The sequence below is a fragment of the Monodelphis domestica genome, chromosome 4, assembly GCF_027887165.1.
Source record: "Monodelphis domestica isolate mMonDom1 chromosome 4, mMonDom1.pri, whole genome shotgun sequence".
In the NCBI taxonomy this organism is placed as follows: Eukaryota; Metazoa; Chordata; class Mammalia; order Didelphimorphia; family Didelphidae; genus Monodelphis; species Monodelphis domestica.
This window is the reverse complement of record NC_077230.1, coordinates 424478960-424506116: the sequence shown is the minus strand read 5'-3', so window position 1 is coordinate 424506116 and position 27157 is coordinate 424478960. Positions and strand designations below refer to the sequence as shown.

Genomic DNA, 27157 nt, shown 5'->3' with positions numbered 1-27157 from the left:
TGGTGGGCTTGGAAAGCCTGTAAAGAGAGAGAGAAGGATAAACATTGGAAATGAAATGGAGAGAAATGCATAATTAGTCATCATAACTGTGAATGGGATGGGATGAACTTATCCATAAAACAGAAGTGAGTAGCAGGGTGGAATTAAACACCAAAATCCAATAATCTGTTTTTTTTTTCATAAACAACACACTTAAAGCAGGGAGAAATACTCAGAAAAAAGATAAAAGGCTGGCACAAAATCTATTTTGCTTTCAGGTGAATAAAAAGGAGTGGGGGTGCCAATCATGACCTCAAGCTAAGCAAAAATAAAAATAGACTTAAGTTTGAAAAGATAAAAAGTAGACAGCTAGGTGGCTCTATGGGTTGAGAGTGAGACTTAGAGTCAGGAGGTCCAAGGTTCAAATAAGGGCTAAGACTTCTTAGCTGTGTGACCCTGGAAGTGTCACTTAATCTCCATTGCTTAGCCCTTACAGTTCTGCCTTGGAACCACTATGCAGTGTTGAGACTAAGACTAAAAAAATAAAGGAAGGAAACTACATATTGATAAAAGGTATCTTAGACAATGAAGCAATATCGATGCCAAACCTATATGTACCAAATGTCATAGCATCCAAATGCCTAAAGGAGAAGTTACATGAAATTCAGGAATAAAGAAAACTATACTAGTGGGGACCTCAAATTTTCCATCTCAGAATTGGATACATCTAACAAAAAAAAAGAAGTTAAGGAAGTGAATTTCAGAAAAGTTAGATATGATAGACCTCTGGAGAAAACTCAAGAAGTACAGAAATAAATATATTTTCTCTCAATAACACATGGCACCTACACAAAAATTGGCAATGTATTAGGTCATACAAACCTCAGAAACAAATGCAGAAAAAGGGAACTATTAAATACATACATAATAAGAATTACATTTAATGAATGGCTACAGAAAAAGTTTAAAAATTATCTGAAACTTAATAATGTAATTCTAAAAGATGGGTAGGTTAAAAAAATCAATTATTTCATTAAAGAGAATGACCCAGGGACAGTTGGATAATTTAGTGGATTAAGATCCAATTCTAAAGACAGGAGGTGTCCAAAGATCAAATTAGGATTCAGGTACTTTTTTACTGTGGGACTCTGGGCAAGTCACTTAACTCCCATTGCCTAGCACTTACTGGTCTTCTGCCATGTAGCCAATATATAGTATTGATTCTAAAGTTGAAGATAAAGGTTTGAAAAAATTCTAAAGAAAAAGAGAATAACACAATAGGAGAGAATATACCAACATTTCTGAGATGTAGCTCCAACAGTCCTTAGGGGAAATTTTACCTCTCTAAATACTTACATCAATAAAATAAAGAAAAAGTGTGATTAATGAATGAGGCATGCAACTAGAAAGAATTTTAAAAGAACAAAAATTTTAAAACCAATTAAATACCAAATGGGAAATCCTAAAAGTCACAGGAGAGATTAATGAAGTTGAAAGTAAGAAAATCATTGAACTAATAACTAAGAAAAAGAGCTATTTTGTGAGAAAAACAATAAAATAGATAATTCACTGGTTAGTAATTTTTTTAAGGAAAGACAGAAGAAAACTAAACTACTATTATCTCAAATGATTAGAATGAAGTAATCACCAATGAAGAAATATAGAAGTAATTATTGGAAACTATTTTGCATGATAATAATCCAATAAATCTGACAAAGTAAGTACAATTTGAATGCCATAATGTTTGGTGCATGTATATTTAGGATTGATATTTCTTCAGTGTGTATGAGATTGTGAAAATTGAACCTCTTTTTTTGGAATCCAAAAGCAACCTTTTGATTTTCCTACAAAAAAATCTTATATCTGAACCTCTGACTGATCTTTGAGGCGGAGTCCTCTCTTCTCTTGTCTTCCCTGCTAGGAGATGGTGTAGAAGCATTGTGCAGCCATTCCCACCATGGCATGGTTACTGCTGGAGTCTAGTAGATCTGCCCCTTGTCAGGACAGAAGTCTGAGTCTGGCAATCAAAGAGGCTTGGGAAAGGGATGTTATGATGAGCATAAATTGGTACAGAGGGCAGAAAGTCAGACTATTCTGCTGTGAGGGAAATAAAATTAAGTGTGTTCCTCTCAAGGTAAAGCATCCAGCCTTCACCCCTGATTAAGAATGGAATGTGCAAGCAAGTCTGCTTTAGTTTCAAGCACTTCTTGATCCTTTGCTTAATAGATTTAGGAGGCAGGCCTGGCAAATCTGGAAGATTGGAGGCCCCTTGTGTTCCCTGTGTAAGGACATCCTGACCCAACTCAAGAAACAAGGAAGGCAGTAGATAATTTTCATATCTGTAGAAGCTAAGAGAATTACTTGTGAGGACATGGTTCCCTCCCCATAAATTCACTGCTTCCAAGTAGGGGCTAGTGTGGAGCTCATGCTATATATCCTTCTATTTTCTGATTGGGGTAGACTTCACACCTAGCCTGTGTGTCCTTTGCCCTCCTCTGGATCAAGGGAGTCAGGCAGATGATGATGATGATGATGATGTGTGTGTGTGTGTGTGTGTGTGTGTGGTCCCCTCATTATAAATCTCCATAATGTTTATCTTTATGCCCATGCATTACATTTGCCCAGCCTGGCAGGTGCCCTCTCTCATGAGAAAGAAGAAAGAAAATTCTGTCTCTTCTACACTCCCTTTGGGACTCCAGGTTTTTAATTTGAGCAGCCAGGGACTCACATTTATTCCACTCATTTGGATCCAATGACTGACCTGATCTGGCTCTGGTTTGGAGCAGCCTGCTCACAGAGGAGGTAGCCAGGAGAACCAGTCAGCTGGCCACAGGCAGCATGAACTTTTTCTTTCTCTAACCTGCTATTATGATTATAATTTTACTACTTAGAAATAATTATGTTTTAAAATTAAGATATGCTCTGCAGAGAATTTTAATCAAAACTAACTTTGAGCAAAATACTTTTCCAATGTCTCTCTTTTCATTAGATCTGTTTTGCCTTTTGCTTTGTCTGAGATCATGACTGCTACCCTGATGTTTTTAACCTCTGAGGCAGTGTAATAGATTCTGCTGTAGCCCCTTATTTTCACTCAGGGTTAATATGTTTCAAGTGCAATACTTATAAACAACATCTTGTTAGATTATGTTTCATAATCCATTCTAAGTTATCTGTTTGCATTATGTGCATGCCATTCTCATTCATAGTTATGATTACTACCTCTGTATGTCCTTCTACCCTATTCCCACCCCCCCCCATTTTCCTTCTAAAAGAAGTTGAAAAAAAAAGGAGGAATAATGAATAACTCTGAAAAGAACAATGAAATCCACAGCAGTAAATACTGCTTGAAAGGCAAGCTTGGGCCAGGGAGGAAGACCAGGGCCCTAGAGAAGGTCAAGGAATTGAGGAATCATCTTGATTTCTCTCCCACATTTTGGGATGCAAACTAGGAGAGAGGAGAGTCAGGGGCCACAGAATCCTATCTCCTATCTTTCTGACAAAAAAATAGTAGAGTTCTCAATCAGAATCACCAAGATTCCAATCATAATCCCTGCCCCATCTGAAAAAGAAGCCATTACCTCCTCTGAAGAGTTGATCTGTGGGGGAAATTGAGTAGCTCAGTGGATTGAGAGCCTGGCCTTGGAACAGGAATTCTTAGGTTCAAATCTTGCCTCAGACACTTCTTAGCTGCTTGACCTTGAGCTAGTTACTTAACCCCCATTGCCTGGCCCTTCTGCCTTGGAAACAATACAGAGTATTGATTCTAATGCAGGAGGTAAGGGTTTTTAAAAAAGAGTTGTTCTGTGATAGAAAAGAGATAAAAGGGTACCTGAATGTTGCTGTAAGGAGAAAAGATACTGACACATTAGGAAATAGTCCCTCCCTGATCAATGTAACCACTGAGCATCCCCTGGCAGGGGCATCAAACCCATTATAACTTGACCAGTCTTTGGAGACATGTCTCCCCTCCTCCTCAAGTCTTTTCTTCTTTGGGCTAAGTATCTCTAGTGCCCTCATTTGGTCCTTCAATTAAATAAGTGTGTGCTCATGTCTCTTCTCTGCTCGTGACTCTCTATTGCCTACAGACTATCCTTGAGTGTTCTTAGTCTGGCATTAAACTTTATCCCTTATGAAATGGCATCAGACCTTTCAGATACTTCTGGCCATGCATTGTGTGCTCAGACAGCCTGGGTCTGCCTTTGGTACCCAGACTCATACTCTGTACTTTTCTTCCTCTGAACCTTCATTCAGGCTATTCTCAGAATTTATGCAGAACTTCTATATATGGTCTCATTTGAGCCAACAGCACTAGGAGGGAGAGATTATTTTACCCATTTAACTGATAAGAAGACTGAGACACAGATAGGGACTTGCTAGTAAGTCATACAGCCAGTAACATTTTGAGACAGAATTTGAACTCAGGTCTTTCTCCCTCTTAGTCCAATAATATTCACTATGTCATGTCAGGCATTGGATCCACTGATGCTGCCAAAACACCTTCCAAAAAGTCCATGGCCTTCTTGCCCAGGAGAATGCTCACTGTTTCTTCATATTCTCCCCCCCACTTCAAAAGGTGGCTATCTGACCTCAGATTTGTCACCTTCCTGACCAGTCCCACTTGGCTTTACTGGATAAAAAATGGCTCATTCTTCTTCACCTTAAATTTTCCAACAGAGTCCCGGGGATGGAGTGCAAGGTCTACCAAAATAACAAGAATAAAGGTCAAGGAAGCTGAAATATTTCTAACTTATTCCTATCAATTTGGAAATTAATTTTAAGACAGTTGGCCATAGATCACCCAGGAAGGAAACCTGGTGATCCTCCTGGATGTTCCCCAGGGATTGTTCTGGCACACACACCTGTGTCAGTGGCAAGGCCTACCTGCCAACTAGAGATAAGGAAAGGGCTCTCCTTGGGCCATGAAGGCTGAGGGAAAATTAGTCCCCATTGGCTTAGATTCCCAGCATAAAGCTATATCTGAGCTTGAAGATCACCTTCAACATTCTCATTCTCATGTTGGAGGGCAGGAAACACCTAAGGAAAGGGAAGAGACCAAAGCAGAGAATTTCAGAATCTTCTGTAAAGGGTATGAACTGCTTCTTGGGGACAAATCACAGTCCTAGGCATTAGAGATGTTATTGTGGGTTTGAAATCTCCAGACTCGAACCAGGTCTCACCTGACTCCCAGTCTGAGGCTCTTCTTTTTGTACCCTGCTACTAAGTGATCTATTCCCACTCTCTGCCTTTCCTTTTCTCTCCTCTTTAGAGTTAAAGTAATGTTTCCTTTTCTAAACACAATCTCCCTCTGGTCTGTGCCTAGTCCATTCACACCAGCCTCTCCCAATATCCTTATCAAGCCGTCAAGGTAAGGAACCCTGGCTTCTGGAAGTCCAGGCCAAGGAATCATAAACTCTCATTGGTTCTGCCAAGCTAGAGAAGCCTCAAATCCAAATAAAAGTGCTCTATTAATGGCTATGCCATCCCCAGTCCTGCTTGCCTCAGACCAGAAAGATTGAACACCAGGGTCTTGGACTCCATGTGAATGTCTTTGTCAGCCAAAAGAACTGAAGATGAACTTTTCCTAAGGCCTGGAATTAAGACCTGTACCAGAGAAAGGGGGGGGGGGTCTTTGCTATTAAAATCACAGGTTCTTGGTCTCTGGCCTCCAGCCTTACCAAGAACTTAGAGAGGCCACTTCCAAACAAGTTATTTGATTATAATGTACGAAAAAGGACCAACACAGTCATTTTCTGTCTATTCTCTGCACAGCGCCACTGTCCAAACCTACCATTGTCACCTCCAACATTACTGCAGTGGAGACCAAGGACTTCTCAATGACATGCCAGGCTACAGGTCAAATTCACGCTTACCGGTGGTTCATAAATGGAGTTGCCCCAGCTGGTAGCAGGATACAGCTGTCCCCGGATAAGAAGATACTCACTATCCCCAATCTCACAAGAAGGGATAACAAAGGGCCATATGTGTGTGAAATCGAGAACCCATTGTTTAGCAATAGGAGTGATCCATTCACACTGGATGTTGCCTGTGAGTATATTTGTTCTTCCTATATGGTGCCTGCTTATAGGCTGGTGGTGTGTTCCCAGAGGCCAGGCTAATTCAGTCACTTCTCTGAGAGCTAAAGAAATACTCTCTGAGGTTCCCATCCTCGTTTAACTTTAGTGAGCCCAGATTGGCCTTGCCATGCTTTCTGGTGGAGGGTGGCCAGCCAGGGTGATGAACTGGAGAAAGCCTTAAGATCTTCCAAGTTCAGCTCTTAACTGGAAAAGTAGAGGAACAGTTGTGAATTTTCCAGATCAAAGGAGCATCAGGGAGACACAGTGATTCCTGGTGATGGGTTACAGACTAGGAGATGCCCCTTGTTTCTAATGTAATTTCAATATGGAATCCTTCTCTTTCTTCCAGATGGCCCAGATATCGCCATGATTGTCCGTACACAGGATGTGTACCCTACTGGGGCAAATATTACCTTGAGCTGTTCTGCTATTTCTAACCCACCAGTACAATTCACTTGGTTACAGAATGGACAACCAGTCAGCAACTCAGCCACATTTTCTTTTATTGCATCCCTGAATCGTGCTGGAACCTATACCTGTATTGCATCTAACTCATTCACTGGCTTGGCACACACTGCAAACAAGACTCTTATAATCTATGGTGAGTATCTGGATTGGACCCCATTGGGCTTTATCTTTTCCTGGTATGATAGACATAAGTACATTTAACCCCCTGGTCCCATGGAACAATGCATTGTGTTAGAAAGAGCCCTGATCTCAGAATCATGAAACTTGTATTGAATCCTTCCTTTTCTGTCTACTCTCTGTGTAGTAAATATGTCTTCTCTGTTCACAGCCTCATTTTCTTCATCTGGAATAATGAATAATAATTGTTCCTTTTATAATAGGATTCTATGTGGAGAATGTCCTTTTAACTGTGAACTTTAAAATGACTCCACCCTACCTAGACAGTACTTTAGGGGAATAAAAAGTTGTAATCTCCTGATTGAACAATGAAGGTACTTAGTTCTCACCTTATAGTGAAGCTATAACGTTAAGCTAAGTCTATTTTTAGACCTTAATACAAAAAGATGTTAAGTACCAATGAAGGTTAAATTAAGCACAAAAATGTCAAGTAATTAACAAAAGGTGAACATAAAAAAGAAATGTTAAGTAACTCAAAAATCTAATCAAAGAAGATGAAAACTAGAAGTATGGGAAGTCCTGGAGAAAGCCTTTGATGTGATTGGTAGATGTGAAAATTTAGAGGAGGAGCCACAAGGTTGATAAGGTCCATATGAGCAGCCTGGGGTTCAGTTCAGGGGTGGAACTCAGCCTGGAGGAGCTTCCTCAGACAGTTTCCTTGACACAGTCTTGTGATGACTTGGGTAAGACTGACTTCCTTTCCCTTGGGCTCAGGGAGGCCACTTTGGCCAAGGCCTTTAACTCCTGACTGGCTCAGCCTGAGCTGGAGCAGATTTAATTAAATTTCCTCCCTCTCTCTCTCTCTCTCTCTCTCTCTCTCTCTCTCTCTCTCTCTCTCTCTCTCTCTCTCTCTCTCTCTCTCTCTCTCTTCTCTCTCTCTCTCTCTCTCTCTCTCTCTTCTCCTTAATTCGTTCTCTCTATATTAACTAAAATCATCATAATTTCTTTGGTATTTTATTATATGGGATTTTCCCTGGTGACAAAATTAATTTAGATTTTAAGTCAAAATGATAAAATTATCCTAACATTACATGGTAAGCACAAAAAATGTGAGTTGTTGTCATCATCCTTGTTATTGATATTGTATTATTCTCTTCTGTCCCAGTGACATCAAACTTCTTTGTCTCTCAACTTCTAGGACTGCAGGTTCAATGACTGCCCCATAATCTTTACTTCAGTCCATTTCCCTTGGTGTTGTGGACCCACAGAATGTTTCCAGTCTTGGTTGGAGTATAAGCTATGTTCATGCAATGGGGCTGGCCTTGATCCCCTTTGGCAGGGAAATTCTGGAGATGGAAAGGAGAATGTATATTTTGTCTCCTTTCACACATTGAAATTCACCATTGCACCTATATTTTTCCTCTTTGTGGCATAAAATGTCACATAGAAGCATGTCTGTTATGAAACCTGGTTCTCATCTATTGGTTTTAGCATCCAGTAACTTGGTCCACAGTAGAATTCCTGTTTCCCAATTAATTCACTGGTCAGACTTTCTCATGTACAGATGACAGACCCTCCACTCCCATAATCACATTAATGTACAGCAGGACCATAGAGAGATCATCTCTGGCCTTAGTTTCCTTTTGTTTCATAAAGTTTTATTGTTACAAACCTTAGGAGTATCCCAACTTCCTCTCCATAACTCTGGGGATGTTCTGAATAGAGAGCAGTGGGGAGAGATAGAATTGTGAAGTGGGGAAGTGACCTTGGGAAAGTCAGACACCAACAGCATATACTTTAGAGTAGGGGAGATTTTTTATTGGCCTCAATCTGTACATAAGAATGCTTAAAGCACAAATTTTAATTTATTAATGAAATTATCTGTGTGTTATTTTGCTTTGTTAACTATTTCCCAATTACCTTTTTACCTGGTTCAGGCAGCATCTTGGAATGTTGCAGGCTATATATTTGACACCTGTGGTTGAAAAGAGCTTTTTCTTAATTTAATTTTTTCCAATTAACCAAAATCTATTTCCTGTCCCCCATCTACATTCTACCACTAATGAATAAGAAAATCTTTGGGATAAGTATGGTTTCTAACTGCCTGAAGCCATAAATTAATATATTCTTAGGTGGATACCTGGGAAGCAGAGTTAGAAACTGAGGAAAAATGGGCGAATGGGATATAGAAAAAGAGGGAATATAATAAAGGAAGAAAGACTCAGAGACAAGGCTTAAAGAGCTTGGGATCCAGCTTGTGTGCCCCTCTGATGGTGATAGACAGAGAGTGACCTACATATGTCCTCAATCTTTTATTGGAGGATCAAAGAATGGGGAATGGGAGGTAGCTAATGTTCATGTGACAAGGCATAAGACTTAACATTGGCTCACTTGATAACCACAAGATCAAAGAGGAGTAGATTAACTCAGCATATGACCTTGTATGGAATATGGTCTGGCAAGGTGAGAACTAGGACAATGTGGCAGCCTACCCAGGAATTCTTCTGACCTTTGGGATGTAAATTTGGAGAGTGGTCAGAATTAATAGAGTACCTATTAAATACAATGATCAAGAAGTACTATGCCTATGAATCCCATACATGAGCACATAGGTTGCAATATTAATACATCAATAATAGTTTCAAGATTAAAATACACCTATGATGTCACATAGACAATCAAGGAAAACTAATTCCCAATCTCAAAAAATATCTGTTGCAACATACACCCTGAATCCATCCCATTTCTGAAATGCGGCAGCTGATTTCATAGGAAGTCTGTAGGTTTTTGTAGAAAGTGAGTAACCTATTATCATGGGTTTTCTGCAATCCTTGTTAGCCACTGCATTGATCAGAGGTCCCAAGTTTTTCAAAGCTGTTTGCCTTCATAACACTGTAGTTATTGTATAAATTACCCTCTTGCTTCTACTCACTTCATTCTGCATCAGTTCAGACAAATCTTCTGAAGTTTCTGTTCTTGAACTCTTTCTGTTCAATGTTCCTATGAGTGACTTGGATAAAATGAAATAATATATGTAAAGAGCTTTGTAAATGATTACCACTAATATTCTACTAATCCTACAGGCAAGCAGAAAGCATAATTTTGAAACTGGAAGGAAAATAGAAAGAAAGAAAAAATTGGGAGGATAGGGATGGTAAAAGCTGATAGGATATAGAAGTAGCTCAGGAAGCTAGCACTGTAGATGGAATGTTGTAAGATGAATGTTACTGGGGATTGATATCAGGTCCTATCCTTGAATATAAAACGTCCAAATTACCAAAAAGCATTGGCCTTGATGGGGCAGTGACTGGTTCCCATTCCATTTAAAAAAGTTGAATTCATGGGGGATGGTTAATTTAAAAGGGGGACATTGGAGATAGACTTTTAATGCCATGTTAGATTGCATAATGAGACCTTGGGTATGATTGAGAGATCAACAAATTTATTATCATTTTTAACAGTAACAGGCAGTTGAAAAAACATAATGCAAAATAATTTTAACCCTTACCTATCAGACTTAGGATCAATACTATGCAATGGAGGTTAAGTGAGTGTCCCAGCGTCATATAGGGAGGAATTATTTGAGGTCAGATTTGATCCCAGAACCTCTGATCTCTAGGCCTGGCTCTCAATACACTGAGCTACACAACTACCCCAACAACTAATGCTGTCTTAAGTGATGCATATCTACTTCCAAGAATAAGGATATAGCTGTCCTTCTGTACTATAAGATGGCACTTGGATTATTGTATTTGGTTCTAGATAACACAATTTACAATGGGCAACAGTGAACTGGGGAGTGTTCAGCCAGATTGGTGAAGGGGTCTGGAGTCTCTGAAGATCAATTATGGGAACTACATATTAGAAAAAGGAATAAAAGCATTGGGGAGAGGCCTGATAGCAATTTTCTAGACTCTTATGTGGAAGAGGAATTAGAAGTGTTCTGTGTGGCCTCAGAGGGCTGAACTAGAATCATAGAGGCAAATGGTGATGGAAAGCAAAACCCTTATGTGTGAGGAGAAATTCTTTATGAAGTCATTATTAAGTCAAGTCCAACTCTTCCTGACTCCCTTCCTTAGCAGGGATCCTGGAGGGGTTTGTCATTTCCTTGTCCAGCTCATTTTACAGATGAGGAAACTTGGGCAAATACGGTGAAGCGATTTTCCCAGCATCACACAGCTAGTGAGTGTCTGAGACCAGATTTGAACTCAGAAAGATGAGTTTCCTGACTCCAGTCTGCATCCACTATATCTCCTAGGTGTCATTTAATCATTAATTAGAGCTTAATCCCCAAACCTAGCTTTATTGGTGGAAAAAGCAAAAGTTATGCTTGCTTCCCTTCCCCTATACTTAACTATTTCTCACCAACGCAAAGTTTTCTGCAGTGAGGTTGTAGCTTTGGTCAGTCTTGATTACTGGTTCTGGTCAGCATCTTGGTGTTTTTCAGCCAATCTAACTCAGCTACTAACACTTATTTAAGAATAGTTTAGGGAGAGTAAAATGTGAAGAAACTGAACAAAATGAAAGTATGTGTCAAACTTTTGTGGTCCCCTCATGGCAACAATTAAAATTAAATTATGAGGCTAGTAGTAGCTTGAGTAGTTTTATTACATCAAAGTAGTGTTAGGAAAGATAGGGAAATGTAGGAAAGTAGGTCGTGAGTTGATTAGCTGAATATTCTATTTACCATTTGTTGTATTGCAGCTAACCACCTGCACTAAGAAAGAGGGAGATACAGGGAGAGAAAGAGACAGAGACACAGAGACACACAAAGAGAGAGAGACAGAGAAAGCGAGCAGGAGTAGTTCCTTGGTCTAACCTTATAAGCAGTTTTCTCCACCTACTCTTTCTCCCCCCATCACATCTCAGGAACCAATCATAGTTCCTTAGTTTGCCTGGCAATGCCCAGGGGGGCAGTTCCTATGGAATAAGTTTTCCTTCTCCTTGGTTTCAACTTCCTTTCTCTGATAGTTTGTTTATACTTGCACATGTCAATGGTAAATGATCTCCAGGTCACCGATTGATGCTATCAAACAAAGAGACATAATTGGGAGGGAAATTCCTTTTACATACTGTGAAGGTTAAATTGTAATCCTCTTATTGTAACAATGAAGGCACTTACCTCTTCCTTTATTGTGAAGATTAAATTGTAATCCCCTGTCTATTTTTAGATTTTAATCCCCAAAATGTAAACCCAGTACTTAAAGTAGATCTACCTGGTTTAACCACAATAAGGTGTGAACTAACCACAAAAGTGTGAACACCCATTTTATACATTGAGTGGGAGGTCTCTGACCCATGTGTCAAAAAGTGGGAAGTCCTAGAAAGGAGTGTTAGGGGAGGTGACACAAGAGAAAAAGGTATTTAAATAGTGGAAATAGAGACACACAGGATAATCAGTCATTCAGAGTTGGACTGGAAGACAGTTACTTGGACTTAGATTGAAGATAGTTATTATGAGGTGGAGCGAAGACAGATACTTGAGGAGAGACTGGAAGACAGATACTCGGACTTAGAGTCAAGATACTTGGTTGTAGAACTGGACCCTTGGAGGAGCTCGTACAGGAGACCTCAGACTGTTTTCCATTTAGACAGTCACTGTGGTGAGTGTAAATGGCTGACTTCCTTCCTTGCCCTTTCTGGAGGTGTGAACCTCCAAGAAAGGCCCATTGTCTTGATACTCCTTTCCCCTGACTTGTGCTTTAGAATTTCTAATTGGTTCAGAGGAAACAGGAGCTTTCTTTCTGTCTCTCTCTTTTTCTCTGTCTCTGTCTCTGTCTCTGTTTCTCTCTCTCTCTCTCTCTCTCTCTCTCTCTCTCTCTCTCTCTCTCTATTTCTCTCTCTCTGTCTCTCTCTGTGTTGCTGTCTCTCTCTTTTCCTTAATTTCTTCCCTCTAATGTAAAATAAACTACCATAAATTCCATTTTACTTTAGTAATTCATTTTGGGATTTAGTAATTAAATCCCTGGTGACCACCAATTAAATATTCAGTCCAACCATATAAAGTTAATAATACTAAGTATCTCTTTACCTTTCTCCTACTTTTCCCTCTCTTTACTACTACTACTAGTACTGTCACTTAATAAAGTTATCAAACTCCAAATAGCCTCACAATTTAAAATATTACACAACCTTGTGAGAAACTAAGTGAAGGAAAAGACTCCTGAGATACATCCAGACACCATAGATGAGTGGAGTAGGAGAAAAATAGTGCATATGGCTGAAGAGTTAACTTTGAATTAGTTGTATGTGAGAGATCTGGCTTGATGAGGGAAGGGGAAAGAAACCTAGGTACATGAGAAGAAATCTTGAAATTTAAGAAGCTCCAAAGACAAGACTTTTAACTTCTCTCTAAGTATCCCTTCTTTCTCAAGTAACTCAGTTACTGTGATTGAGAACTCAGCCAAATCATGTCGGATATTTATTCATGGTCAAATGCTATAACCTTACAGAGCACAAATCCTTAGTATCCAATCCCTGTAAATAAAGTCAGAGAGCAAACTAGGTTCTCCTAGTGGTCCCATTTCTCTGAAAGACTCCTCCAGTCTCCATTTCTGTGCCTTTCCCCCTTGGGACCCATTGACTACTATGGGCCAGGTTCTCCCTTTACCTAACTTACAAAAGGGACCTGAGATTCTTCCCTCCCAGCCCTAGAAAGAGAGAAAGACCCACCCTATTCTGAGTCATAGAGTGGCAAGATCCATCCATCCCAACCTGGCCAAGTCAGACTTGCAGTAGAGGATTTATTTCTCAGAAAGTATGTTCTCACCCTTACTTTTTCCCCTTCTTTTTGGCACTGTATGTGAGACACACTGTATGTGTTTTCCTTTGATGAGCTTTTCAATAGGTGTTCTGGGATCCTCATTCCCTGTTCTTTGACAGGAAACAGCTACTAAGGAATCTCGTTAATAGAAATCAGAAACACATGAAGTTCATGAATTGGGGGAAATCTGAAATAGACTAATAAGGCACCTCTCCATGCCAGTCATCTAGTGCTAAGGTTGCTGGACCATGCAGGAGTTGGAACACTGAGGAAGCATTTCCTTCTGAGGATGGTGGTAACTCTCCAGTTCTCAGGTCTCTCCCACAGCTTTCTCCTTTTTTCCTGCTTTCTCTTTTCCTAGCAACAAGGAGTAAAGTCTCAGTGAATAGAGGGGTCAGGCCTGGAGTCAGGAAGTCCTGGCTTCAAATATGTCCTTAGACACTTCTTATCTATGTTACCCTGGGCATGTCACTTACCCCCAATTCCCAAGCCCTTATTGCACTTCTGCTTTAGAACCAATATTTAATATCTATTCTAAAACAGAAGTTAAGGGATTGTCATTTTTTTTAATGTGAGAATCCTGGTCCCCAGGGCAGAAAATGAGGAAGAGGATGATGTGGACTCCCTCTACCCACTGTACAGGACACATATTCTGAATTTTGCTCTTTTTCTCCATAAAATTTTTTTCTGGTGTCAAGAGCTTTTTTGCTGTTGTTTGCTCCTTTTGCCCCTGGAGGATTGGGCTTCTTGCATGTTGGTGGTCTTTACTTTCTTAGCTTCTGTCTCAAGGGCTTTGCCTTGGGACCATCTTTCCATCCCTTTCAGAGGACTGAGTGAGGGCAGTTAGATCTGTGATAATTTTGTATAGTTCCTGATTTAAAGCATTTTCCTGAAGCTATCTTCCTCAGTTGTGGTCTCTTGAATTTTCAACTGAAACATGTGTTTTGCCCTAAATTTATCATCCTCACCTCTGCTTTGGCTGCCCCTTTGATGCACCTGCTGCAAGGACAGTGTTATTCAGCTTTGAGTCTCAATGCCAAGGCCAGGCACACCCCTCAGGGTTATGTCTATGGTGCTTTCAGTCAGCCTTTAAGAATATGGAAATTTTCCTGGCCCTGGCTTTAACTGTGGCTCAGTAGGTGTTTCTGGGGAGCTGAGCCTTGGTCAACTAGTGCTTTGATTTGAGCTGTTTCTCTGCCTTAAGGCATAGGAAACCTCACCCACTGCCTACCTTTCACACTGTGTCCAGGAGGAGAGGTCCTTTACTCCTCTTGTTCTAATTTCTGTCCTTTTGAGATGCTTTGTAATGATTGGTTAGACGGAGATTCAGAGAAGCTCCTGCTACTATGCTGCTATCTTGGTTCTGCCCTTGTTGGTTTCTTACTGCTGTCCCTCTGCTTCCCCAGGTCATTCCCACTTTTATGGCTCACCTAATGAGGTCAGCTTTATCCCTTACTCCATGGGCATCTATTGGCCCAAACTGGGAAATCCTCTAGGTGAAGGAAAATTAGAATTTAATAATTACAAGATTTTACAGATGTTCAGCACTTTAAAGTCTACTAAGCAATATAACATCTCATTGGGTTCCAAAGCACAAGCATTACTTTCATTTGAGTGGTAAGGAAACTGAGGCTGATAAGTAGCACTGGACTAACATCAAGACTCCTCCATTCCCCACTTACCACATCACTGATCCTCTTCTTATCAGTCCACACATGTATTCATTCATTCATTGAAAGGGTGTTCATCTAACTGACCTGGGCTACACAGGCCATTCACCTCTATCCCACGATATTTTCACCCACTTGCTCAGTACAAAGTCCCTAGGCTCTGGACTAGAGATACAGAAAAATGACTCAGTCCCTGCCCCCCTCCAGGAGCATGTCCCAAACAAGAGGAGCCAAAGGGAGAATATGATTGAGACAGACCGTATGGTTCGGAATCACAAATTTTCCATTTCAGAAAAGGAAAACTTGTTGTTCAGTTATGTCAGGTGTGTCTGTGTCTTTATCACCCTAATTGGTGTTTCTTGACAAAAGCACTGAAGTGCTTTGTTATTATCTCCAGCTTATTTTATAGATGATAAAACTGAGGCAAGTAGGATTCATTGACTACCTCCTTTGAATACCAAGAATTATTCAAAAGTCAGATGGGCTCTCTCAAGAGTAGTGAGCTTCATTTGAATAAAGGTCTTCAGAAATAGGATGGATGAGCACTGGCCAGGGAGAAGCTTACAGGATATCTAGGCTTCAGTTAGACTCCATATAGTCTTTTGCAGCCTTGACATATTCCCCAAGTTGTAGTGGCCTCCAAAGATACCTTCCTTCTCTGTGCAATTGTGCCTTACACTGATCCCACTCTGTTCCTGGCAGATTGAAGAAGAATCTAATGTTTCTCTGAACTTCAAAGCCTAGAAACCATCTACATGTCTAAGTCCTCAATGACCCCAGACATAAATGAAATGACCCAGTATTTCTTGATCCCTGCACTACACATGTATGTGCAAGCAGACCCCTGAAATGCTATAAGTTTGGTTTTAGATCACCAAATAAAGCCAATGTAGCAAATTTCCCAGTGCTTGTGAGTCATATTTACACCATACTCTAGTCTATTAAATGTGCATTAGCATTATATCTAAAAAACCAATGTATGTACCTTAATTTACAAATGCTAACCATCATCTGAGCCTTTAGTCATTTGTCATCTTTTGGCTTGTGCAGGCTCTTGCCTCTAAGTTGTTGAGTGCTCATTGCTCAGGGTGATGGTTGCTGTGGCAATTTCTCAAAATAAGATGATGGTGAATTTTGCTTCATAGATTGACTCTTCATTCCTTCTAAGCTTTCTTTGTAACATTCTATGCTATTTGATGATAGCATTTACCTCACAGTAGAGCTTTTCTCAAAATTGGAGTCAATTCTCTCAAACTTGCTGCTGCTTAATTTTACATAATATTCTTCAACATTGTTGTGATCCAGGAAATAGGGAGGCCTAAGGAAAGGGAGAGAGAGATGGAGGAAAGGCCAGTTGATGCAGCAATCATCACCCACACAACATTTATTGATGCAGTCTGCTGTCTCCTATGTCACAGTTCACAGCCCCCAAAACAAGTGCAATAGTAACATCAAAGATCCCTGTTCACATATCACCATAACAGATATAAGAATAATGGAAATGGTTACAGTATTAGGAGGCAGAACCAAAATGTGAGACAAAAACAAATGCGAGCACATAGGATGGTTTTCCTTTCCAATACTTGATTCCAGGCCAAATCTGAGGGGCCTTTTTTCAGAGCCCCTTAGGGAACAGTCAGTACTGAAATCCCTCTTCTCAGCTTCACTCATCAAGACCTAAATCCTATACTTCCTCTCACTCAGGGGAATTAATTCCATTTGGCCCAAAGAGACTTCTTCCTCTCTTTCATTGATATTTATTTGTAAAACTTATTTGGCTTATTCATCAATTGGGGAATGACTTGATTTTTTTGTGCAATTGATTTAGCTTTGTACAAATTTGAGGAATTATTTTAAATTTGTCAGAGGCTTCTGTTATAAAGACCCCACCCCCAATTTGTTGCTTCCCTTCTTTTTTTGGTTGCATTGGTTTTGTTTGTACAGAACCTTTTTAATTTAATGTAATCAAAATTAATCATTTTATATTTTGTAATTCTTTCTCTTACTTGATCTTAAATTCTTTCCCATAGATCTGACAGGTATAATATCCTATGTTCATCTAATTTATTTATAGTTTTATTCTTTATATTTAAGCCTTTTACCCATTCTGAATTTATCTTATTGTAGGGTGTGAGATGTTCATCAAAATCTAATCTCTCCCATAATGTTTTCCAATTTGCTCAGCAGTTTTTTTCTCCCTTCATACTTGATGATCATAGATAGGCCCCTCCCAGCTTGCTCCTGATAAACATCGACTTTATATCCCCTATTTCCAACAGTTTATTGATTCTTTCAAGTCCTGTGGCTCTGATGTAGGCCTCAGAGACCTTCTTCTCCTTTTGCAGAAGTCTCCCTTGCAATAGACAGGTTTTCCAACAGTTTTCTTGGCTGGAAAAGAGAACATGAGAAACCTATAACCAAATTCTCCAACAGTAACTAATTGACTCTTCAGATATTTGCTCATAAACATGTAGAGGACTAAATTCTGCTGCCAGACATAGTAGACATTCAGTTATTTTGGCCTGATTGAAATGTTCTGTTGGTCCTTAGAAATTTGACTTGATACTGGTGCTCTGAACACTATGCAAAGGTAACCTCAGGAGCTCACATCTAACATCTTTTTGTTTCTATTAAAATCCATTTGTAGCAACTAGAAATTTATCAGCCATATTTGTTAAGCTAATACGGTGTGCCTAACAATACCAAAGTAATTGTGTTTTTAAAGTAAGAAAAAAAGGACACAGATTATATAGAAATAAACATAAAAGAAAAAACACACAACACAGGTTATGATGTTTTACAAACCTAGAAATGAGCCCACTCACCATTTGTGAAAAAAATTAAAAAGAAATACCAATAAAAATTAAATAAAAATTCCAAGTGAGTATCCTAGTATAAAACCAAAACAACATTTTAAAAAATGCTTGCCAGGCACATATTAGGTCACCATTGATAAATTTAGATGTTAAAAATTCATTCATGAAAATTCCATATTCAAAAAAATGTTCAAATAAAACTCAAAAATTCTCAAAATTAAAAATTATACTTTTCACTTCCCTTGTGGACAATGAATTAATAATTCAACATTGTTATTTCCCTCTTCTGGAGAATGAGATTCTGAGGATCTAAAAGCATTTTTGGTTCACCTTGTTCAAATGGACTGGATATTTTACTCATATTAAAAGCTTTAATAATTTTAATTAAGCACATAGAGTATTCAATATTAGTAAGAAAATGGTAATGGCCAGTTATTATAATCATATAAAGCTGTCAGAGGTTAATCTGATTTGCAGGTGGTAGATGGACGATGGAGGCAGTTTAATACAACATCTATTCAATTCTTGTAGAGGCAGGAATAGAAATAGGATAGAAACTAGGAGTTTGGAATATGATAGGAAATCTATTATACTCAATATCTAAATAACCCCCTCCCCCAAATTAACTCTTCAGGGAGTTTTCTTCTTGTCTGCAAGCAGGCCTGACTTAATCTACACTCATTGACTAAAGATTTAACCTCTAACTTTCTAGCCTATTCTCATTCATAAACCTTCTTAAAGCAATTTATGACACTCAAAAGGTCAGTTTCTGTTTGCAGAGATGTTGAATGCAGCTCCTCTGCTTCCCTCAGTCAGAGAAGAAAAGGCCTCTGACAGTTGCTCAAAACTACTCTTTAGCCTCCCCCATGGTTCTTACGGGAAAAGTTCTCTGTAAATCAGACCAAACTGTCTGTATTTCTCCACTTTAAAATAAACAGTATCTAAAGTCACTTAAAGATTCTTTTGTTGTTGGACAAAGATCCAGCCAACTACTTCCAAACACGTATGAGAGAGGCAGGACCCCTGATGAAGTCAGAGACTGGACCCAGAACTTTCCAACTGCCTCTCTTTATCTAGACCTCTGAAAGTAAAGGGGTTCAGATCTACTTCTTCTGGTCTCCCAAAGGAGATAGCAAAAAAGGGAAAAAACTTTCTCTGACCTACACCCCTGTTTAGGAGACTAAATAACTAAGTAAATCTCATGATAATCAACATTACTATTTTCAAAAAAATTCATTTCAGATAGGTTGGACTGTTGTGCACTTACCTGAGATCTCCTTCTGGTTCACAGCAATCTGCATCCTCTCTTTTTTCCTGTCCAAGCAGGATGGGGTGGGGATGGGGAGAGGAAACAAAGATTTGAATGGGAGAGACGTGAGTCCAAAAATTCTTCCCCTTAAGTTTTATGTCTGTGGGTGTGGATATTGTAGCTAAAGAATTTACAAAGTTGATTGACTACCCGCATGGAAGATTCTGCAGAGCTGACTGCATCAAGATTCTAAGGGTTGGGTAGCTTACAATGGTCTCTCTCTGAAGCTGGGATTTCAGACACAGAGACCTTGAATCTGGGAGTCTCTCTCAGTGAATCATCTTTGAAGCTCCTGCCTGCCTTGGATTATTCTCAAGAAAAAGGTTGGGGAGTCAATATGTTGGCCTAGAAGGAGCAGAAGTTCAGACCTCTGAATATCCTTCCTAAGCGATCGCAAACTGAATGATCCCAGGGGACTGAAAATCAAACTTAACAACAAGACAGAGCCAAGGAACCCTCCTTCTGGACTTAATTCAAAAGGTACATCCCAGAAAAGCTGTAATCCTAGAACACTAGGGTTTAAGGGGAAGAAAGAAAGAAGGTCCCAGGACCCATAGCCCCTCCCACCCAGAGCACTGATATTCCAGTGGCAATGGGAACTGCTGGGTGGGCAAAGGGGCTGGTCTGAAGGGGATACCTTGCAAGCAGGGCTGTGCCAAGATCAGAGTGTCCAACACAGGCAGCGGGGAAGGAGCTAGAGAGGGAGCTTAGACCTGGCAGCCTGACCAGAGCTGTGGAGATCTTCCATATTTGCTCCAGCCTTCCAGGAAGTTTTGGACTCAGAGCACACCCAGCCCAACTAAGCTGAACTTAATCCCATCAAATGTCTCCAGAACTCAGAGAAGCCCAGGTTCCACCCCCATCCTCATTGACTGCTGGACTTTAATCCAATCAAAACCCTCCAGAGGACAGGGAAGCTCAAACTCCCAACAACCCTCCCCCAGAGACCTTCTGTTAAAGCTCCAAGACAGAAGCCCCCAAAACCAAAAATATGAGAGGAGAAAAAGCACAGACAAATATGAGGAGTAAAGAAGGGGGTGAATTTGAGCAAACAACAGAAAAAGAAGAAAGAAACTACAATAGACAGCTTCTCCTTAGCAAACGGAACAGAGGGGGAGAGATCAGCAAACAATAAATCAGAAACCCCAGAAAATTGGATACAGGCTGTGGAAGAACTCAAAACACAATTAAGAGAGTCGAAGACAATTGGGAAAAGAACTTAAAAATTAAGATAAATCATCTGGAAACAGAGGCACTTGAACTAAAATGAGAAAATAGTGTCTTGAAAGCCAAAATCAGCCAGCTGGAAAATGAGGCAAAGGAGATGGAAGATGAGACAAAGAAGATGAAAGAGGGGCCAAAGGAGATGAAAGACAAGGTAAAGCAGATGAAAGAAGACCTTCAAAGAAAATCATACCAGAAGGAAAAGGAGGACCAAAAAGCCAGGGATAAAATTCAGTCTTTACGAACCAGGGGAAAGTATGGTCATTCAACACAATAGAAGAATTCCAAGCATTCATAAAGAAAAGACCAGACCTGAACAGAAAATTTGATGTCCAAGCACAGAACTCAAGAGAATCATCAAAAGGTAATTTAAAAAGTGGGGAAAAAACAACAAAAAATTTTTTTAATAGACTCAATAAGTTAAAATGATATGCATCCCTATAAGAAAAGAGGTCATTGGTAACTCTTAAAAAATGTTGCTATCACCTGGGCAGCTAGAAGAATTACATTTAGAGGGGACAGTGACAAACTGTATAGGATGAAAGGACAAGACATGAATAGGTATATAGATATATGCATGCATAAATACATATACATGTGTGTGTATATATACATATATATACACACACAAAAAAAACCAGAGCTAAAAAAAGTTAATACTAAAAGAAATGGGAAAAGAAACAAATGGAGGTAAATTTATATGACACAAAGAAGTTCATGGTGGGAGAGGGGAGAACATCGATACACTGGAAGGGTAAAGAGGTTGGAGATAGGAAATACTCAACTCTTATATGCTTTTAAACTGACCCAAAGAGGGAAGAACAATACAATCCATTGGGGAAGAGAATAGATTGACTCCCAATAGGGGAGTAGAAGGGTAAAAAATGGACTGGTGGAGAGGGAAGCAGTACAAGGGAGGGAGAGGGTGGGGGACAATTTTAAAAATAATACAGGAGAAAATAAGGGGGGGATAATAAGGGAGGGGGGTAGAAAGGGAAGTAAAATAAGGGTGGGAACTAGGGGGACTGATTATAAATAAACATTGGTGTAGAAGGAAATAATGAAAGAAGAAAAGGCAGGACCAGGAGTAGAAATCACAATGCTAGGAAATACACAGCTAGTAATCATAACTCTGAATGTGAATGGAATGAACTCACCTATAAAACACAAGCAAATAGCAGAGGGGACTAAAATCCAAAACCCTACCATATGCTGTCTGCAAGAAACACACACGAGGAAGGTAGATAGGCATAGGGTGAAAGTAAGAGGATGGAGCCAAATCTATTGGGCATCAACTGATAAAAAGAAGGCAGGAGTCGCAATCATGATATCTGACAAAGCCAAAGCAAAAATAAATCTAGTTAAAAGAGATAGGGAAGGTAATTATATCCCGATAAAAGGCAGTATAGACAATGAGGAAAGATCTATACTCAGTATGTATGCACCAAATGGCATAGCATCCAAATTTCTAAAGGAGAAACTAGAGGAATTCAAGGATGAAATAGAGAGAAAACCTATACTAGTGGGAGATCTGAACCTCCCTCTATCTGAACTAGATAAATCAAGCCAAAAAATAAATAAGAAAGAGATGAGAGAAACGAATGAAATCTTAGAAAAATTAGAGTTAGTAGACGTGGAGAAAAATAAATACGGACAAAAAGGAAGACACCTTTTCAGCATCACATGGTAAATTCACAAAAATTGACCATGTATTAGGGCACAAAAACATTGCAAACAAGTGCAAAAGGGTAGAAATAATAAAGGCAAACTTCCCAGACCACAATGCAATGAAAATAATAATTAGTAAGGGTACATGGAGAGATAAACATTAATTGGAAATTAAATAATATGATTCTACAAAACCAGCTAGTTAAAGAACAAATCATAGAAACAATAACTTCATTGAAGAAAATGACAATGGTGAGACATCCTTTCAAAACCAATGGGATGTAGCCAAAGCAGTACTCAGGGGGAAATTTATATCCTTGAGTTCATATATAAACAAATTAAGAAGGGTAGAGGTCAATGAATTGGGCATGCAAGTTAAAAAACTAGAAAGTGAACAGATTAAAAATCCCCATATGAAGACTAAATTGGAGATCCTAAAAATCAAAGGAAAAATCAATAAAATTGAAAGTCAAAGAACTGTTGATTTAATAAGTAAGCCTAGAAACTGGTACTTTGAAAAAACAAATAAAATAGACAAAGTTCTATTCAGTCTAATTATAAAAGAAAGAAAAAGCCAAATCGACAGTATCCAACATGAAAAGGGAGACTTCACCTCTACTCATGAGGAAATTAAGGCAATCATTAAAAACTACTATGCCCAATTATATGGCAACAAATATGGCAATCTAGGTGATATGGATGAATACTTACAAAAATATAATTGCCTAGACTAACATAAGAGAAATAAATTACCTAAACAACCCCATATTAGAAAATGAAATTGAACAAGCCATCAAAGAACTTCCTAAGAAAAAATCCCCATGTCCAGATGGATTCACAAATGAATTCTATCAAACATTCAAAGAACAACTAATCCCAATATTCTGCAAACTATATGACAGAATAAGCCAAGAATGAGTTCTACCAATTTTTTTTACGACACAAATATGGTACTAATCCCAAAGCTAGGCAGGTTAAAAATGGAGAAAGAAAACTATAGGCCAATCTCCCTAATGAATATAGACACAAAAATCTTAAATTGGATACTAGCAAAAAATACTCCAGCAAGTCATCACAAGGGTTATCCACTATGTTCAGGTAGGGTTCATACCAGGAATGCAAGGATGATTCAATATTAGGAAAACCATCCACATAATTGACCATATTAACAAGCAAACTGACAAAAATCACATGATTATCTCAATAGATGGAAAAAAGCCTTTGATGAAATACAACACCCATTCCTATTGAAAATATTAGAAAGTATAGGAATAGAAGGGCCTTTCCTAAAAATAATAAACAGTATATATCTGTATCTAAAATCATCAGCAAACATCATCTGCAATGGGGATGAACTCGAAGCCTTCCCAATAAGATCAGGAGTAAAACAAGGATGCCCATTATCACATTTATTATTTAATATTGTACTAGAAACACTAGCAGTAGCAATTAGAGAAGAAAAAGAAATTGAAGGTATTAAAATTGGCAATAAGGTGACCAAGCTGTCACTTTTTGCAGATGATATGATGATTTACTTAAAGAATCCTAGAGAATCAATCAAAAAGCTAGTTGAAATAATCAACAACTTTAGTAAAGTTGAAGGATACAAAATAAACCCACATAAGTCATCAACATTTCTATATATCTCCAACCCAGTTCAGAAGCAAGAATTAGAAAGATAAATTCCATTTAAAGTCACCTGAGACAATATAAAATACTTAGGAATCTATCTGTGAAAACAAACACAGGAACTATATGAACACAACTACAAAATACTCTCCAAACAATTAAAACTAGATCTAAACAATTGGAAAAACTTTGATTGCTCATGGGTGGGACAAGCCAATATAATAAAAATGACCATCCTACCAAAACTTATCTATCTATTTAGTTTCATAACCATTGAACTTCCAATTAGAGAAAACCATAACAAACTTCATTTGGAAGAACAAAAGATCAAGGATATCAAGGGAAATAATGAAAAAAATACAGAGGAAGGTGGCCTTGCAGTCCCAGATCTCAAACTATATTACAAAGCAGTGGTCATCAAAACAATTTGGTACTGGCTAAGAGAAAGAAAGTAGGATCAGTGGAATAGACTTGGGGTAAATGACCTCAGCAAGACATTCTATGACAAACCCACAGACCCCAGCTTTTGGGACAAAAATCCACTATTTCATAAAAACTGCTAGCAAAATTGGAAGACAGTATGGGAGAGATTACGTTTGCATGAACACCTCACACCCTACACCGAGATAAACTCAGAATGGGTGAATGACTTGAACATAAAGAAGGAAACTATAAGTAAATTAGGGGAACACAGAATAGTATACATGTGAGACCTATGGGAAGGGAAAGATTTTAAAACCAAGCAAGACTTAGAGTCACAAAATGTAAAATAAATACTTTTGACTACATCGAATTAAAGTTTTAGTACAAAGAAAACCAATGTAACTAAAATTAGAAGGGAAGCAACAAATTGGGAAACAATCCTCATAACAAAAACTTTTGACAAAGGTCTAATTACTCAAATTTATAAAGAGTTAAACCAGTTGTACAAAAAAATCAAGCCATTCTCCAGTTGAAAAATGGGCAAGGAACATAAATAGGCAATTTTCAGTTAAAGAAATCAAAACTATTAATAAGCACATGAAAAAGTGTTCTAAATCTCTTATAATCAGAGAGATGCAAATCAAAACAACTCTGAGGTATCACCTCACACCTAGCAGATTGGCCAACATGACAGCAAAGGAAAGTAATGAATGCTGGAGGGGATGTGGTAAAGTAGGGACACTAATTCATTGCTGATGGAGTTGTGAATTGATCCAACCATTCTGGAGGGCAATTTGGAATTATGCCCAAAAGGCGATAAAAGACTGTCTACCCTTTGATCCAGGCATAGCACTGCTGGGTTTGTACCCCAAAGAGATAATAAGGAAAAAGACTTGTACAAGAGTATTCATTGCTGCGCTCTTTGTGGTGGCAAAAAATTGGAAAATGAGGGGATGCCTTTCAATTGAGGAATGACTGAACAAACTATGGTATATGTTGGTAATGGAATACTATTGTGCTAAAAGGAATAATAAAATTGAGGAATCCCATGGAGACTGGAACAACCTCCAGGAAGTGATGTAGAGTGAAAGTAGCAGAACCAGGAGAACATTGTACACAGAGACTGATACACTGTGGTACAATCGAAGGTAATGGACTTCTCCATTAGTGTCAATGCAATGTCCCTAAACAATCTGCCGGAATCTATGAGAAAAAACACTATCCTTAAGCAGAGGACAAACTGTGGGAGTAAAAACACCGAGGAAAGGTAACTGACTGACTACAGAGGTGGAGGGGATATGATTGAGGAGAGACTCTAAATGAACTCCCTAATGCAAATACCAACAACAAGGAAATGGTTTGGCAGCAAGGACACATGTGATACTCATTGGAATTGCGAGTCGGCTAGGGAAGGGGTGGCGGGAGTGGGGTTAGGAAGAGAAAATGATCTCTGTTTCCAATGAATAATGTATGGAAATGACCAAATAAAATAATGTTTAAAAACTCAAAAAAAGAAAAAGGTTGAGTGTGAATTCCCCATTCATTCTGGTGGGCAGAAATGATTTAGGTGTAAACTCTCTCCCTCCCTGGCATCTTATAAGGACCTTATAACTGGATTTCTTCAGTCTGATCCTAACAAGGACCTTGGAAGTGTAAAGTGTGTGAGAATCTGGGCCCTTCTTTGTACTTTATCTTTTAATTACCTTTTAGTTTCGTTTTAATTTAGTTAGGTTAAGCTTCCAGTACAAACGTTATTGAGTTCTGGATGGGTAATAGTCAGTTGGTCCGTCATCTCCTGCCATCCCCTTCCCTTTTAAGTTAATAAAATTATTTATATACTTGTGTGTTTCCTTCCTTAAACTTTACCTTCATAACAATAGAATAACTCTATGGGGATTCTCCTAATAGGGGTGCTAGTTCGTTCAGTTTCTCACTTTTCCAGGTTTTCACATACACAAAGTCCCCTGGCTGGGCTAGGTGTTGGGTTTCCTGCACATCCCCTGTGAAGGTTTAGGGAAGGTCTTGGTGAATAGGTCCAAAATATTTAGAAAACTGTGTAAGAGTATGTGTTTCAAAATCCAAGATGAAGTTAGTGGTGGAGAAAGTCCTGCCATGAAGGAGTTCACTAAGCTCCAAATTAGCTGGAGGGGGCAATTCTAATTCAACTGAGTCCAGGGGGAAGTGTATGGACCCAATCAATCTTTGCTTCCTCAAAGAGCTTGGTAAGGGTCTTTTTCAGGGTCTGGTTCTACATTTACCTTTCCTGAGTATTGAGGATGCCAGGTGCAATGAAGGTAGTAGGTTATGCCCAAAGCTTTACCAATCATGGAATAATCTGTGAAGTGAAGGCAGGACCATTATCACTTTGATAATGTGATCTGCGATGTCTAACCTTAGGAATTACCTCTTTAATAAGGGCTTTTGTTCCTTCCTGCCTTTTTCTGTTCTTCTGGGCAATGCCTCTACCTATCCAGTAAAGGCATCCACAAAAACTGAGGACCCTATACTTTATACCTTTTGCAAGATACTAGATGGATTAAATCTATTTGCCAAATTTTCCCAGGACCTCAATGAAATGGAAATCTCAAACCTCCTTCCAAACTCCAAATTCTTTATTTTTTTTTTTACTTTTAACAATCCTTTTTTTTTTTAAATTTTGAGTTCCCACCCTCCTACCTACTCCTGACCCATTGTGAAGGCAAGAAATTATGATGTCCTATGTATATATGAAATTATGTAAAACATATTTACATATTAGCCACTTTGCAACCACAACAAAAAGGCAAGAAAAAAAGAAATTGAAAGAAATATTCTTTGTACAGCATTTAGAAACCATCAGATCTTTCTCTGGAATAGAGAGTATATATTTTTTCATCATAAGTCCTTTGGAGTTGTCTTTGATCACTGTATTGATCAGGATAGCTAAGTTATCAATCTCTTGTGAAGATAGGATTAACTCTTCTCATGTCTATTTTTAAGAAAACAAGTCAAGAGCTTAAAAGTATCCCTACTTGACA

The 27157-nt window shown here is 38.8% G+C and overlaps 2 protein-coding genes across 5 annotated transcripts in view; one reads left to right on the top strand and one right to left on the bottom strand.

The window, feature by feature from the left end:
- LOC103092368 (uncharacterized) overlaps positions 1 to 27157 on the top strand; it is a 1666349-nt gene that overhangs the window by 1454372 nt on the left and 184820 nt on the right. Inside the window, exons 100-101 of the mRNA XM_056825346.1 lie at positions 5749 to 6024; positions 6403 to 6654. Of these exons, the coding sequence (XP_056681324.1) occupies positions 5749 to 6024; positions 6403 to 6654 (528 nt within the window). The remainder of the gene's footprint in view (positions 1 to 5748; positions 6025 to 6402; positions 6655 to 27157) is intronic.
- The window catches only part of LOC103092082 (uncharacterized), a 33633-nt gene continuing 14100 nt past the window's right edge, over positions 7625 to 27157 (bottom strand). The window contains exons 3-7 of one of the 4 annotated variants that reach the window (XR_008918148.1): positions 19155 to 19201; positions 17174 to 17459; positions 16057 to 16389; positions 9571 to 13758; positions 7626 to 7984 (exon numbers count right to left, since the gene is read on the bottom strand). The gene's annotated coding sequence lies outside the window, so the exon portion shown is untranslated. Of the gene's footprint in view, positions 7985 to 9570; positions 13759 to 13809; positions 15767 to 16056; positions 16390 to 17173; positions 17460 to 19154; positions 19202 to 27157 lie in introns of those variants that run through there. The other 3 variants (XR_008918150.1, XR_008918147.1, XR_008918149.1) reach the window with 3 other exon arrangements.